Source organism: Vicugna pacos, chromosome 21 (assembly GCF_048564905.1).
Source record: "Vicugna pacos chromosome 21, VicPac4, whole genome shotgun sequence".
NCBI classification, from domain to species: domain Eukaryota; kingdom Metazoa; phylum Chordata; class Mammalia; order Artiodactyla; family Camelidae; genus Vicugna; species Vicugna pacos.
The window spans coordinates 15063780-15080861 of NC_133007.1; the positions used below are offsets into that span (position 1 = coordinate 15063780).

The 17082-nt window shown below is 42.0% G+C and overlaps 1 protein-coding gene across 1 annotated transcript; it reads left to right on the forward strand.

Moving 5' to 3' along the window:
* Positions 1 to 211: 211 nt before the first annotated feature.
* SELE (selectin E) lies at positions 212 to 10349 on the forward strand. Its single transcript, XM_072946156.1, has 13 exons — positions 212 to 308; positions 645 to 728; positions 1286 to 1672; positions 2240 to 2347; positions 2766 to 2951; positions 3759 to 3944; positions 4051 to 4239; positions 5414 to 5602; positions 5812 to 5988; positions 6539 to 6649; positions 7430 to 7451; positions 7557 to 7629; positions 8548 to 10349. Exons 2-12 carry the CDS (start codon positions 692 to 694, stop codon positions 7612 to 7614), a joined length of 1650 nt encoding a protein of 549 aa, XP_072802257.1. The 5' UTR covers positions 212 to 308; positions 645 to 691; the 3' UTR covers positions 7615 to 7629; positions 8548 to 10349.
* The last annotated feature ends 6733 nt before the right edge of the window (positions 10350 to 17082 follow it).

Genomic DNA, 17082 nt, shown 5'->3' on the forward strand with positions numbered 1-17082 from the left:
CAGAATTCACATTAAATAAAAAGGCACACAAAAAAAGAAGAATTTGTTTCGAGGGGTAGGATTTCTCACATCATTGTCATTTTTGGCGTTATGGATATTCCTGGACGCTGATGGGGAATTCCTATTATTGCATTTGGGCATATCCTCTGATTACTCACAGGAAGCAGCCTTCCTATAAAGGAGTCCTGGCGGGAGCAGTGTGCCACGGTTCTTGGCTGACTCCTCATCAGAACTGCAACAGCGGCACAAGACTGAAGCAGCCACAAGACGGGAGGAATCTGACACTGAAACGACAGCTTCACAAAACAGTAAGTGCCGAGAAGTCTTTACAAGAGCAGCCTTGGGTGTGAAACGGAGACTATCACCGTGAACTGATAGGCAAAAAACCTGATAAAAGGTCTGTGCAAGCTCTTACTGTATTCAGACTAGATAAAACCTGGCTTTTCTTTTTGACTTAAATGATAAAAATCTTAACTTTTTAACTTACTCATTTGGTAAACTTTGGCGTGAACAAAGATTGTGGCAGAGGATTCCAATCCTTTGCCTAAGAGTCTTATCATGCCACTCTACACCTCATTATAGAATGATGTAAGTGACTACCAAGGAGCTCATTCTGTAATTGATTTTGTTCTTTCTCCCCCCAGAAAAGCATTTCAAGTCTAATCTTTGGATCCAAAAAACTCTTGAAGGCATGATTGCTTCACAGTTTCTCCCTGCTCTCATGTTCGGTAAGTGAATGTCATTCATCAGACCAGGGTTCCTTATCCTCCGCCCTACGGACATAAGCCTTCCTTAGGCGGGACTCCCTGTGCACCCTAGGTGGTTTAGCATCACTCTCGGCCTTGCTTCACAATGTGTCAGGCCCTGGGCTAAGGGTAATTTACCTCCTTGTGTCTCAGCTTCCTTCTGTAGAGAGTTTTGATCGTAAATAACCTGTTTCCCAGAGGCATTATCAGGATTCAGTCTCATGGTTCATGTGAAGTCTTTGCCTCAGGCAGTGCTTGGTGGTGCATATTAAATGCTTAATGAAGCTTGGTCATTCTGATTAGTATTCTACTGTTAAGTGGCTATCCTGTTAGGTTACGGCGGGTGAGTGCTGGTAAAGCACCAAATGGAGGGTCAGTCACAAAAAAGATACAGAGTAAGTGGTAGTTTCTCCATCCAGACTCCTTCCTGCTTTGGAAAAGGTAAACAAAAAGTCTGAGTTATCCCCAAGGCCAAAAATAAGATAATAGAAAGTCCAGGACTAAACTTCCCCATTCCTTTCATGTGTTTCCCCCATTAGTGCTTCTCCCATTTAAAGAGAGTGAAGCCTGGTCTTACAACGCTTCCACGGAATACATGACTTTTGATGAGGCCAGTGCTTATTGCCAGCAAAGGTTCACACATCTGGTCGCAATTCAAAACCAGGAAGAGATCAAATACCTGAATGCCATGTTCAGGTATTCACCAAATTACTATTGGATTGGAATCAGAAAGATCAACAATACGTGGACCTGGATTGGGACCCAGAAACCTCTGACCGAAGAGGCTGAGAACTGGGCTCCAGGTGAACCAAACAACAAGCAAAGCGACGAGGACTGTGTGGAGATCTACATCAAGAGAGACAAAGACACGGGCAAGTGGAATGATGAGAGATGCAGCAAAAAGAAGCTCGCCTTGTGCTACACAGGTAGGGAGGGAGGTGGGAGGTGAGGCAGCCAAGGGAGGCAGATTCAGCCCGTGAGCGTCCTGACAAATTGTGGCCAGAATGCAGAAACTGGTCCCTACTGTGGCCATCTTCTGTTCTAAAAGATCTGGTTTTAAAACAGTCTGTTTGATAAAGTATCCCTTTTTGCTTCTTTGTGTGAATGTTAAGCAAGAATGTATGTATTTTTGTATTCATATATGCATATATATATATAGGTCTATACTTACACACTGTGTGTATACACACATATAATACACTTTTGAGTCACTTGTCTATTTGCAGTAGGGGAACTCCCTTTAGGGTTTGTGATAAAGTGAATCTTCTATTTTTGGTGCCAGTTACAGCCAGACCCCTGACATCTGTAATGAACATCCAGGTTTAAAATGGTTGAGCCTAAAACTCAGCTTTGGCATTGGTAAAGCACTGCAGTTAAATTTCTGGCACTCTGTAGCGCTGGTGACATGTCTGTTGCACACTGTTGATCCTAATTTCAAAGGAACTCATTGTAAGTATAATAACAATCATCATCATGGACTGTCTTTTCTACAGCCGCCTGTACCCACTCATCCTGCAGTGGCCACGGTGAATGTATAGAGACCGTCAACAGCTACACTTGCCAGTGCTACCCTGGCTTCAGGGGACTCAAGTGTGAGGAGGGTAAGTCTTTGTCTCACTTTCTCAACTAGAGACGGCAGCCCTATTTCAAGTCTTGGCTGGCTTTGGAGTCAGGTCTGCGTGTCTTCCCTTCCTTTGGGCATACGGTGTCAGATGACGGTTGAGAGCTGAGGCAATGAAGTCAGACCCTCCTGGGTTTGAATCCCAGATTCATCACTTATCAGTTATGGCGCACTGACAATGCAGTTAAACTCTCTGGGTCCCAGCTTTCTCACTGTAAAATGAGGACAGTAACAGTACCAACTTCATAGGCTCACGGTTGGGATGATGTGAACAAATGCAGACACAACATTTTCAAAGCGCCTGGCGGTCAATGAACAATAGTTAGGGTTTCCAGTGTTCGTCCCACCTGATATACCAGGTGGGAGAGGAGCAGAACTGATTTGGTTTCCCTTTACAGTTGTGACCTGTCAGGCACAGAAAGCCCCTGAACACGGCAGCCTGGTTTGCAACCACCCCTTGGGGAGCTTCAGCTACAATTCTTCCTGCTCTGTGAGCTGTCAAGAGGGCTACGTCCCAGGCAGCACGGAGACCTCGCAGTGCACTTCCTCTGGAGAGTGGAGCGCTCCTCTTCCAGCCTGCAATGGTAAATCTCTCTCTGAATGCATAGAACGTTCTCCAATTCATCCTTCTGTGCCTTAGTGTTTTACCCAACTTAGAACATTTTCAGCAGTTCAGGGAAAGTTCTTGTTTGTTGTTGTCTGTAATTAAACTTGTTCTCTTGGCCAACATATATGGCCAATATGGCACCAGCTTGGTTTGAGAGACGTTTTTATCCTGTATTGGTGTGAGTGTTTCTGAGGCTCTGGTAATTTGTAAGGAAACTCATAAGACAGTGGAACCACACCCTCAAAAGCTTAATGAATTTCTCTTTTTCTCTGTTTAACTTTGCCCATGCAATTGGATTAACTTAAGATCATGATAAGCAGCCTCAATATGTCGTTTTTTCTCTCTCAGTCGTATCTTTCTAGGTCAAAGACAAAAAACAAATTCTTTCCTCTAGGTCGTGCTGGGCTAAAATAGATGAGTATTCTGTGTATGTCAGGATAGTTTTTTTTTTTTAATCACAACTAGTCATAAATTCTGACCTAGAATCTGTTATTTTTCTTTGTTTTTGCCTTATTTAAAATAGATCAGAGACCTGATGAAATATCTAATAAAATACACCAGAGACTACTTAGCAGAGTCAAAATAAAAATCAGTCAGAGAAGATGAAAATATCAAGAAAAAAGCATAAAAACTTTATTGTGAGTGGGCATGTCCCCAAGAATTAACATAGGACATCGGGATCTGCCCTCTGAAGGCGGTTTCCTTATTGTTATAAACTCCAGTTCGATAGGAAGTGAATACATCATTCTTCTGTAAAATTCACGGTGTTCTTTTGAATTCCCAGTGGTTGAGTGTGATGCTTTGACAAACCCTGTCAATGGAGTCGTGAAATGTCCCCAGAGCCACGAAAGCCTCCGCTGGAACACCACCTGTGCATTTGAGTGTAAGGAGGGGTTTGAACTAGCTGGACCCCAGACTCTGCAGTGCACCTCATCTGGGGACTGGGACAACAAGCAGCCAACGTGTAAAGGTAGAGTCGTTCCACATCAAGATTTGCCGTAAACGTTCTCTCTCTCAGCCTGTACTCAAAATGGGCAAGCCAGAGTCGCTAACATAAAGTGGCACATGTGTTACAGCTGTGACCTGTGATGCCCTGGACGATCCTCAGAACGGCTCCGTGAGCTGTAGCCACACGTCTGCTGGAGAATTCGCCTTCAAGTCATCCTGCCACTTCACCTGCGCGGAAGGCTTCATGTTGCAGGGACCAGCCCAGGTTGAATGCACTGCTCAGGGGCAATGGACACAGCAAGTTCCAGTGTGTGAAGGTGAGCCTGACAGTCTCCTTTACCCTCTTCCTTTCTCAAAGAGCAGCAGTCTTCAAGTTTGGGCACTTAAAATGATACCAGACGCCTCCTTTAACTAGAGTGATCTGAGGTGATGGACAACAAGCATCTTATATTTTTGAGATGCATATAAAAGAACCAATGCTTATCCAGGGAAAAGATTGTATGTAAGAAGAGTGGATGCTTTGCTGGTTTCTTAACTGTACTGTGCTAATAGAACTTTACAGACATCGGCCTGGAAGAGGCAGAAATCTTCATCTAAAGATTAGAAATCAGATTAGAAAATTTAAAAAGTAGGATTATGAGACCATGACTTGATTCTAAAACTCTTGTTATATATACCCTTTCTTCTGAAATTGCTTATAACTAGCAGTGATGAAAATGTTTCAGGTGTGGTGTCAGCTGTAGAGACACCCTTAATACTTACATAAGCTCTTAAATTTAATTTAATTTAACTTAATAAATCAAGAGCAAGGATACTGAAAACAAGCAGGTTTCACTATCAGGCACTGGCATTTTTGTAGCCAAATACAGCACAGAATGATTTCCAGTGGCAAAAAGCCACAAGACCAAAACCAAACAGCAAAGCAGACAAATTTTATGTGGCTGTCTTCATGTCTTCCTGTCTTTTTGGCCTCATCTGTAGGCATCCAGGAGCAATAAGTTGCTCCTTGGCTATAGAAAAATCTTCCTCTTGACCCTAACTTATTTCACATGTCACAACTGAGCTCAGGAACCACTGGTCCTGTAAAAGGCTGTCCTCTAATTAGCACCATTGTCAATGAAGGGATTGGAATTCAGAGAAAACACAGCCATCCTCCCACCTGTCCTGGGGCTAATGAAGAGTCTTGAATTCTCTGAGAGTAGCTTTGTCCAAAGTGAACTGGGCTCGCACAACAGATGCCAAGTACTCTCTAATTCCGTTACATTATTTCCCAACCATCATTTTAGTATCTCAGCTTTCCAGTGCAAAGCCTTGCCCAGCCCAGAGAGAGAGGCTCCATGAGTTGTTTTCCTAGGGCTTCTGGAAGTTTCCAAAGCAAATCCAGCTGCAAGTTCTCCGGTGAGCACTATCGAAGAGCTAGGGACTTGCTTACCTTAGGAAATCTGTTGCTGCCTGACACCAAGTTCTAATGAACACACTCATGTCTTCCAGCCATGAAATGCGATGCTGTCCCCCAGCCCAGGAATGGCTCGGTGACGTGTACCCATTCCCCCACTGGCGAGTTCACCTACAAGTCCTCCTGTGCCTTCAGCTGTGAGGAAGGCTTTGCATTACGTGGATCAGCTCAGCTTGAGTGCACATCTCAGGGACAATGGACACAGGAGGTCCCCTCCTGCCAAGGTAGGGCTGAATTCAGACTTTAAGGAGGATGGGTCAAATATCTCAAATGTTTCTGACCCAGGATTGCCCCAAGGGACTTGATCCTAATTTCCTACATGCTGAAAGCAAAGCAGTGCTTATCAGTTACATTTATTGATGACTTTTCTGACAGTTTTAGAAGTTTTCCAATAGATTTTTCTTAACCTCTACCCATATCCTATCATTTGCAGCGGTACAGTGTTCAAGTTTGGATGTTCCCGGAAAGATCAACAGGAGCTGCAGTGGGGAGCCTGTGTTTGGCACCATGTGTACGTTTGCATGTCCTGAAGGATGGACGCTGAATGGCTCTGCAGCTCTGACATGTGATGCCACAGGACACTGGTCTGGGATGCTGCCTACCTGTGAAGGTGAAGCATTGACTGATGGTGGTTGTCTGGGGGGCCAGAGAGAAGAAAGGGAGCTAAGAAAGGAAGCTATCCGGCTACAATAATGAAGTATCCATTATGTCCAAACCAGAAAGGTCAGGAAGGTTGCTCAGGTTAACACTGAATGGATGGACATTTAATTTTACGGGGATAGAGAGAAAACAAGTAACATGCCAACAGAATTCTGTTCATCAGGAAAAGGAGAGCTAGAGGGAAAAGTAGGTTGAAAAGGAAAATGAGAGAGAGAGGAAAGAGAGACTGATTGATTGTTTGATTGATTAACCAAGGTGTGTTGTGAAAGATGGCACATTAGAGTTCTGCCTGGCAGTGTTGGAAGATAAACACGCAAAGGTGTTTTGGGGCAGATCTCAAAGGCCTTAGTACCATCTCTCTTCCTCACATATTGAACTAGATGGCTCTTCTGCTTTGTACATTGTAATAAATGCACAAAGAAAAGGGCAAAGGGACAGAACAGGAAGACTTAAAATTTAATTCCTTTCCATGACAGTTCTCCCCCGTTCTGTTTTCTTAGCCCCTGCTGAATCCAAAGTTCCCTTGGCAGCTGGACTTTCTGCTGCTGGAATCTCCCTCATGACATCAGCATCCTTTCTCCTCTGGCTTCTGAAACGCCTTCGGAAGAAAGGTGAGGGCATTTATGAATGTACTCTAAGAAGGTTTTGGAAAAAAAAATTTTTTTCTCATCGATGAGTTACATTGTCTCTTGAAGATTTAATGAGTAATTAGAATCTAGTCACTAGATAAACGCTAATAAACTGCAGTATAATTAAGCAGAAGTCTTACGGAAAGCGTTTATAATACAACTCAAAGTGGGAAGAGTTTTAGGAATAGGCATGTTAGTTGTGCTAACGTTGGCCACCTCTAGGGGGTGCTATGCACATTGAATTCTATGGTGCCCCTCAGAGTTGTCCCATGAGGCTGCCATAATGAGTATTTCCAGGAAAAATGAATAAATGTTTCCAAAAATTTTATTTGGTATAGAGGCTTAAATTTGGGAGTATCTCATGGGGAACATGCAAACACATCTAGCTACACTCCTGGTTGGTTTGGCCTAGAGTATCTTCAAAATTTTTTGAATTAAGTTCTGACGTTTACAAAGTGGGAAATTTTACATTGTATCTAGATTTGGGGCTTCTCAAGACACATTGGAAGACGAGCCTGGCAAGCTGAAAGTATAGCTATCTGCTCCCTGCTTGCATGAGGAAGCTGCTGGGCCCTTTGGATGACGGTGCAGTTTGCTTCCCCTGCTCAGTTGCCACCAAGTTGTGTTTGTGTTCTGATTATTATGGGGGCCCTGAAGGCACTGAGTTTACAACCCCTGCTGAATAGAGTCATGTTGCTTTCTAGCTGTAATATGTCCTTAAAAGTCATTTAGTCCATATTAATGGTTTTCCTTTTCTTGCAGCAAAAAAATTTGTCCCTTCCAGGTAAGTTGCATTTTTGTATATAGCATGCCACTGCACGTTCTGCACATTTGTCTCTTTTCATGTTTGGCAACAGTGATTTATTTCATGTTTTTATGTATTCCACAGCAGCAGTCACAGCCTTCAATCAGAAGGATCCTACCAAATGCCTTCTGAGTTAATTTAAGTCCAAAGGAATCAGGTAAGACTTGAAGGTCATATACAGTTTTGAAAGAAGGTACATGTTCTGTCGTTCCTCGAATCTTCCAAATCTGTCAGATTCTAGGGGGAGAAATCACTACCTTCATGGTATTTTATGGAAAGCTGTTCCATTTCTCTGTAGAAGGAGAGGAAAGAAACCAGGATCTGGCCTTTACTGGGCCATTTCGTTTATGAAAGTTAATAATAACGGTGACCACTAACCCTTGCATGGAACTTACTATGTTCTAGGAACTGTTCTAAGATAGGATTCTATGAGACAGGGGCTATTATATTTATTATTATACAGATGAAGAAAATGAGGCACAGAAAAGTTGAGTAACTTGCCTGAAATCTCAAAACTAGTAAATGGTATAGCCGGGATTCACAGCCAGGCAGTCTGGTTCTAGAATCCGTATTCTTAACCACTTGGCTTGTCTTTGTGAGAATTTGGAACAGTCAGATCCCATCTGAATCGATTTTTTTTTAAGTTAATAGACTTTTTGTGTGTTTAATTTTAAGTTTACAGAAAAATTCAGCAGAAAGTAGAGAGTTCCAACACAGCCCCTTAACCCCATCCTCCAATTTCCTCAATTATTAACACCTTCCATTAGTGTGGGATTTTGTTACAGTTGATGGACCAATATTGATACATTATTATTAACTAAAGTCCACGGTTTATATTAGAGTTCACTCTTGGTTTTGTATATTGAATGGGTTTTGACAAATGTATCTGACATGTACCCACCATTATAGTATCATATGGAATAGTTTTACTGTCCTAGGTAGGATTTTGGTATTCATGTATGGACTAGCCTTGTGAGAGTGTACACAGTTGTCAGTGCTAGAAGGTGAATTCTGTTGTTGCTGTTAGCATGCAAAATGTTAAATGTCCTGACGGCATGCACTCTTATAATTGCAGGAACACAGGAAAATTAGGGATCTAGAGTGACACCTTGAAGATAGTAGACACAGAGAGCTCTCCTTGGATCTCTGGCCCTTCTCACCTCCTGCACCTGCTGGCTGCCTCTACGGCTGGGACCGTGGACCCACGAGGACTTCAATGGACCCAAATCCAGTGGGCAAGGCCAGCCTGCCACCAAAAAGACTCAGTGTTCCCTTTTCCAGTGCTGGCTACTGGAAGGAAGGAATATTCTTTCCCACGCAAAAGCGGAGAGACTAAGGCTCTGGAATCTCAGAATTCCTTTTCTAACTATCCCTTTGCTCACTGTGAAATCTCGGTGGTGAAATACAATATTTTGTGGCACTGTTTCTTTTGTCCCTCATGGTGCTTCAGTTGCTGAATATGTAGCTGCTGCCATGGTATGAGTTACGAATTGTCAAGAGTTTAGAGGAGACACATGGCTAAATACATTCTATTAACTGTCTTGGGGGGAAAAGGGACGGATTTTAAATGCCACAGGGTGAGTGCATGGGAAGGATGTTAATGGTGGAAATTCTACTGAGTCCTCTATGTGAGGATTAGCAAGTACAGTCTTAGTCACTTTCATCCCCATGGGATTCGGTGACTTTAAATTGTTCTCAGAGGTTGTGCTCTTTTTACTTGTATTGAATAATGTATAAATTCAGTAAGTCTTAACTCAGTACAAGTGTTGTAGGGACTTAAAAATGTATAAATGCTAGGATTACGGTGGGGCAAAAGCTACTTAGCCTAGACCTTTGTGTATTAACACATTTTAATGTGATGCCTAGAGTAAAATTTATTTCAAAAAGACAAATACATTTCCCCCAGCCATGTGTGATGTTAACTAGTATAAAGTGCTGAATGTTTGACTGCAATTCCTTTTTTTTTTTTTAAAGTGAGTAGTATTAGGAGAGCCAAGCCCTAATGGCACTCATTTGTACACTGTCAGGTATTTTTTCAGAGTGATGTGGTTTCCATGACAAGAAACTTCCATGAGGCCGTATGTTCTGATTTGATAAAAGCATAAATGCAAACAAATGAAGGTACAGTTTTGTGAGTGTCTTTTTTTGGAAAAACACTCATAGAATGTAAATGTTCTTGGCATTCCTACAAAGATGTTTGTCAGATGTCATGTGTCAACATATAATTCTTGTATATTACATATGATTTTGAACCTGTGATATGAACTTGCCGTATAAAGGATCTGTCCAGGGGATTTTTTAAAAGTGAAGATGTCTAATAATGATTCCCTAATTGTCTTATTCTGCTTGTTAGGGTGTTCTTAAAGAGAGCCAAGCCTGTATGAGCAAGTATCTATATTTATTTATTTGGGAGTTTAAAATTCCTAAGGAATCTCCAGTTGATCACTAGCAAGGAGATTGCCAGAACTGCTCCAAACTTGAAGGATGATATGGGAGTCCAAACTCCTCCACCCTTTCATTAACGTAGGATGTGTTAAAAAAAAAAAAAAAAGCAGAGTTTCAGGGTAGTGTTGGCTGCAGACTGGCAAAGGCAAAAACAAAAGTAAACATAATACTCAGTGAAAGAAGCTAGACCCAAAAGGCCTGCAGATGGAATGAGTGATCCTCTTCTCTGAAATTGTTCAAAAGTTGTAAATATCTGCATGCACAGCACTGGAAATAGCTGTGTGAACTGCAAATACAGTCTGTGTTAGGGTTTTATAAAGGTATTTAAGATTATGATTTAAAATACTTTACGGTGTTTTATTATTTATTTAAGCTTATGTCATACCTCTTGTATTTGACATGGCGCTATAAAGGTTGATAATAAACGTGCTTCTATTTAGCTCTGTGTGCAGGCTCTTTCTTAAGAATTCTACTTTACTTAGATAAAACCCACATATCACAAAATTCACGATCTTTAAGCGGACAATCCAACAGTTTTTGGTATAGTCACAAGACTGTGTGACCATCTAACTATCTAACTTTAGAACATTTCTGTCACCCCCTGAAAGAAACCCAGAACCCATTAGTAGTCACTCTCCATCTTCCCCAGCCCCTGGTAACTACTAACCCACTTTTTCCTCTATAAATCTACCTGTTCTGGACATTTCACATAAATAGACTCATGCAACTTGTGGTCTTTCGTGTCTGGCTTCTTTCACTTGGCATTCTGTTTTCAAGGCTCATCTCCTCTGTAGCATGTACTAGCACTTCATCCTTTTAATGGTGGGATAATACTCTATGGTATGGATATGCCACATTTTCTATTCATCCACTGATGGACATCTGGATTGTTTCGACTTTTTATCTATTGTGAATAATGCTGCCATGAACACTGATGCACAAGTTTTCGAGTAGACATATGCTTTCAGTTCTCTTGGGCATTACACTTAGAGTTGGAATTGTTGGGCCATATGGTAACTCCATCTTTCATTTTTTGAGGAACTGCCAGACTGTTTTCCAAAAGGGTGGTACCATTTTACCATCCCACCAGCAATGTATGAAGGCTCTGATTTCTCCATGTTCTGTCCAGTACTTGTTACTGTCTTTCTTTTTGACTATCACCATCCCAGGGGGTATGAGGAGGTATAGATGTAGGTTCTTGCATCAATACTGTACAGTTGTCTAAAAAATATTAATAATCTAAAAAATTGGTAAGGTCAGTGGAGCAAAGAACCCACCCTGGAGCCTTTGTATCATGCCATCTTAGTTTGAGGCTCTGCTCAAGTCAACTCATTCACCTTGATTTACTCTCTAGACTCAGTTATTCTCCAGGACGAGAGCCAGAGTAGTTCTCCCCTCCAAAATACGTCTTCTCCTCTCTAGAAGAGTGTCAACACACAAGCTTGTGTACCAAGCTAAAAAGCCACCTCAAGGATCTGTTATCAAAGAATCAGAATATCTGAAATTCCTAAGAAAACATTAATATTTGGCTTGGTTATCCAGACTGAAAAAGTTGTGGCAATACCACTGACATAGGCTAAAGTTGGTTTCACTTTGATTTTATAATTAGTCTTTAAGTATTATTTAAAGGAAAATTAAAGAAAACATGAAAAACAAGGATATCCCCTGCTAATTAGGGCTGTTTTTATATAGGACTGAAATGAGCACACAGTTGAGACATCAGCTTGAAATATAGAGAAAGTAGGAATGTTAGCTTTCCTGGGTCTAAAAAAAAAGAGAATAAACTGAACAAATCATACGTATTCAGAAGGAAAACAGGTGCCCAAGTCAAATGGACATGGGCAAGTGTAGCACAGAAGTCAGAAGTGGAACTTGGTGTCAGCAGATTAGAAGATTAAAAGAGAGCTTCTTAATGAAAGAAAATAAAAATCTATGTAACCAGCAAGAGCCTCTGGGCCTCTTTCAGTCAGAAATAATAAGTACAGATTTTACCTCAAAATTTTAGCTTCCCTCTCCCAAAAGGTTCTAAGCCAAGAGAAATTAAAATATTTCTCTCATTTGCCTCTGTACAGCCATGCTGCTGGTTTATAAAATCATTTGGCTACAAAGGAGCATGTAGCAGTAAGACAGGCCTCCTGTCTTTGACAACCAATCAATCAATCAACTAGTTTTGGCCAAAGATTTTTTTCTTCTCCTTGATCTCCCAAAGGTACCAAATCCTATCAACAGTTCTCTTAATAACTCTTATCAGCTGTGTTCCGTTCCCACTGATAGCTCTCAGAACGGGTCCTTATCATCAACCCTGCACTGCATGATAAACCTCCACAAACTCACTCATCTCCAGGCCCTCAGTTGGCTGTTGAGATGTCCTGTGGTTCCAAATCATTTACACAGCCCAGAAGCTATAAAAAACTTGTCCTTGCTCGTCTCCCAACCTCATTTCACACCATGCCCCTGCAGGCATTGCACTCCAGCCACATCGGAGAGCTGTTTCTGCCCATTTCGGTGCCTTTGAACACACTTTCTTTTGCCTGCAGTTACCCGCCCTTCCTATCTAGCAACCCCCCATTCTTTGCCTGCTTGACTTCAAATCATCTTTCAGGTTCTCTGCTTAAATTTCCCCTCACCACAACTGACTCCTGAGACCAAATCACCTCTTTAATGCTCTTACAGCTCACATTTTCCTTCCTTCCTGTAATTGTTATTAAATAATCATTTGTGTACCTGTTTAAGATCTGTCTTCCTCACTCAATTCTAAAGTACCTTGTTTCTTGCTGTATTCCTAGAACCTGGCATATTCCAGACACATAATAGATGCTCAAAAATATTTATTGAATGAACAAATAAATAAGTGGATGGATGAATGCAGATTTGCGCTCATCCTCGGGAGCAGAGCAGCTTTTCACAAATGGAATGAGCTGTCTCAGATGGCAAAAATTTTAAGTCCGGTTACAGAACAAGATACGTTAGGCAACAGAATAAAATGGAAATAAAGAAGGAGAAAGCTGATGGTTAGAAATAAAGGAACTAGTTAACGGCTTAGAGGTTCAATGAGGTAGGATTAAGAAGCAATGCAATGAGCAATAAACCTACGAGAATAAGAGACTGTGATTAAAGAGTGGGATGTCTGATCATGTGATTTTAGAGTTGATACAGTTTGGGGTGATGTCAAGGTAGAGGCTATTCCTAGGAGAGAAGTTAGCTCAAGCTGGGTGGAGGAGAATGCTTTTGGAGAACTGGGAATCCAGGCTGTGGGCTGGGCTGTGCACCTGGATGAAATCAATCGGATTACAGGAGGTGCTTAAAGGAAGAAGACGAGGAGCCAGGTGCCATAGTCACAAGTGCACGAGAGGCTGGGAAGTCACTGCAACGCAAACAGTGAGAAGATAGTATACCTCAAGGTCATGAGCTTCAAAGAAGCAGGATTATTTTATTTCTTCTTTTCATTTTTGTAAGAGGCCAAAAGACTGTAGATTGGTAAGAGGCACTCATTATAAAGGAGGACGCCAACTCTGCCTTCCAATCCTGAGGTGTGTGGAGTGTGAGGAAATAAACTTTATCACTTTGAGAGATCTGCAGGGAAAGTGATATTCTGGGGAGGCCAGGATCCTGTGAAAGCCAGGAGGTAGAGGAACGTATAGGGAGGAGCTGGAGGATAGACGGGAATTTGTTGATTGTGAAGCAGGAACTCCAGAGGATAGCAAGGAAGAGTTTGGGAGGAGAGCAAACACAGGTCAGGAGTCAGCAACTTGGATGAATTGCCTGGGAGACAAAAGTCGATCAGAGGGGCTTATCTTCCAAGTGTAGGGAAAACAGGTAGCTGTGGTGGATTGGGTCTTGAAAGGGTGGTGGAGCAAGATGTACATTTAGGTCTAACTCTGGTCTGGAGCAAGGCCTTCAGGCTGTTGCATGAGACTGTCTTTCTTATCCCCGTGATAAACTGATGTTGGTAATAGCAGTGAATGCAGCCTTGGCTCGCAGCAGTGAAGAAGTCAACCTTGAGGTCCTCTGTAATAGGCGTGTAGGCTCGGGAAGGGCTGTGCGTCAGTCCTTTTTACGGACCTAGGGCTGCTGCTTTCAATGGCATCCAATGACCTTTCCCTCAGTTATCTCATGGTGGGCCAGTGGTCCCCCAGTATTGGTTTCCATCTCTCTGATTTTGTGGTTGTTTTTTGGGACCATAGAAAAGCCTAATAATGCCTGTCGCCCTGACCACCCTTCAGCTGTCTGCTACCACGTTCCTGTGACCTTTCCCACTCGAAATCTTCTCTTTAGGCTGAATGTGCACTTTTTCTTTAAATTTAGAAGAAATTTATATAACATAAAAGCAACCATTTTAAAGTGTACAATTCAGAGTGGTGTTTAGTACATTCACAGTGTTATGCAACATCACCTCCGTCTAGCTGAAAACAATTGCACCAAGAGAAAATCCTGCACCCGTTAAGCAGTCAGTCCTCACTCTCCCCTCCTCCCAGCACCTGGCAACCTCCACTTTGCTTTCTGTCTCTATGGACTGATTTAGTCTAGATACGTCATATAAATGGAATCACACAATATCTGGCCTTTTATGTCTGGCTTCTTTCACTGAACATAATGTTTTCAAGATTCATCCATGTTATAGCACGCATCAGTACTTCATTCCTTTTTATGGCTAAGTCATATTCCATAGGATAAATCAATGTGCGCTAAGTTTAAAGCAAATTTCTCACTGTATTCTCAAGAAAAAAAAATTTCAAGAAACACAGGATCCATCCATATGATTCAAAAGCATCCATATGAAAAAAATCTTTGACAAAAGCCAAAAACAGCACTGAAGAACTCAGGGAGAGGAATTTAGTGAGGGGCTAAGTTGAGGTGGTCCACATCTTCCAGAAATCTACCTTGCTCTAAGGGAAGATTTTCAAATGTATAGAAAAGTGAAAAGATTGCATGTATATTTGACAATATTCACTAAATAGCCTCCCCCACCATACCAAAACAAACAAACAAAACCTTTGGATGGGACCTGTGGTTGCTCCTTCCCTCTGGCAAGGGACCATGTAGACATGATGCAACTCTGGGATCTGACATAGTTTAGGCTGGGTGCCAAGAAACCTAAACCAGCTTTTTGAAGAAAGCCCTGGATTTTTCTATACTTCTTAAAGAAGAACAGAAATGTCCAGCAAACTAATAGAATAACAAAGATATCCAGAAAAAAGACTTTAAAAAAAGTAAAGTCTTTCCTTTAAAAAAAAAAAGGACATTTATAATTTATGACCAAAAAGAGGTTTGTTTATCCATTTATCCATCCATTTAACTGGCATTTATTAAACGTTGGACCTTTTGCTTCTGGAAATATAGAGGATTAATCTTCCGAAAACCCCTACCGGTGTAATATTTAAAATTGCTAGATGAATTACAACAGCTTGTTTTAAATGACTAGCTAAGCTTACAAAAAGAATGGAAATCTCAGAGGCCAAAAACGACTAAGGAGCTGGGGGCCTGATCACCTAAGACCTAGCAGGCCAACACAGGGACTTTAGATTTTATTCTGAGTGGGGTGAGAAGCTGTTGTAGGGTCTTGAACAGAAGAGTGATGTGGTCTGACTTGGGTTCTTTTCTGCTTGATATCTTCCCCTCCCACTCTCACCTGGCATCCATTCTCACGCTTCTCTGCTTGGTGTCCTCGGAGGCTGACCCCTGCAGACCGTATCACCCTGTCACTGACGGGCTGGTTTCCAATTAGTTTGATGAATCAGAGGCCTCTAAAGGAGATTAGAGAGTGAGAAGAGAGTGTGGTCAGGGTATTTCTTACCCACTCTTTCCCTGCTTTGGTGCTGTTTCTGGAAGCAGCTGCATCCTTCTCCACTACAGCTCCTGGTGGGTGACTTCTCCTCTAGGATCCCAGTTTTTACTGGGTTCTGATACATTATCTTCTCCTCTTGAATCTTCAGTCCTGGGGATGCAACAGCTTCCTGTCTTGCCTGTCTCTGGGTACCTCATTTTCTCTGCTTTGTTCTCTTAACTTTGTTGCTAATCTATTGTAAGTGGTCCCTCCACTGAAGGCTCTTTAGTGGGTGAAGAACTCACCCATCCGGGGTCAATTTTGTTTCTGCCTGGGTCCCTGAACGATACTCAGCTTAACTGAATCACTTAAATTGCTTTGTTGAAAACAGGCCATAAAGAAAAGGAGTAGAAACATGGAGTCCAGATGGGAGACTATGGCAACAGGGATACAGGTGACAGATGATGCACAATAGAAGTGATCGAATGCTGAAACTATTTTGATGGTAAAGAAAAAAGAAATTTGTTTACATATTGGATATGAGTTATGAGAAGAAGAGAGAAGTCCCAGTCAACTCCAAGGACTTTGGCTTAAATAATCATAAAGATGGAGTTATAATTTACTGAGACAGGAAAGGTTAGAGGAAGACCTTATCAGGTTTGAAGGAAATTCAGAAGTTCAATTCAGGGCATGTAAAATTTGAGAGGCTTATTAAAGAACTAAATGGAGCTCTTGGGTAGGCATTTGTTTGGGAATGAGGAACATTCCCAAACAGGGCAGGGGGATGGCCTGGCTGGAAATAGAAATTTCATCAGCATTTAGAGAGTCAGCAGCATTTCGGTGATATTCAATTTTAAGAGACCGAATTGGATCATCAAGTCCACGAGGATAAATAAGGTTTGGTGGTTGGAGAGATGAAGGAATGACAACAAATGAAACAGAGAGGGAACAGTCAGTGGAAGAGGAGGAAAACCAGGAGCCGACTGGTCAAATAAGATGGGGACGGGTAATTGGCTTTTGGCGTTGTTAAAGTGGAGGACCCTGGCAAGAGCAGTCTCAGGGAATGGGTGTGGTTGAAAGCCTGATTGGACAAGGGTGGGGAGATAATTGAAGGAGAGGACTTAGAAATATAAAGCCTAGACATTTCTTTTGGGGTGTCATGGGAGCACTGGCACTTCCAGATCTTGGTTCCAGGTTGCTCCCCACTTCAACATGTCTTCCAAGCTCCCTCCAGACGTGCGGCTTACTACGCAGGGGCACAGTTTTCAGAACCGACTGGCCTGGGTTCAAAACCCCCACTGTGTCTTTTATTAGCTCTGTGACTAATGCAACTTTCTTAATCTCTCTGAGACTTTAAAAAATGAGAATAATAACGACATTTACTGGGGAGTAGTAGTATTT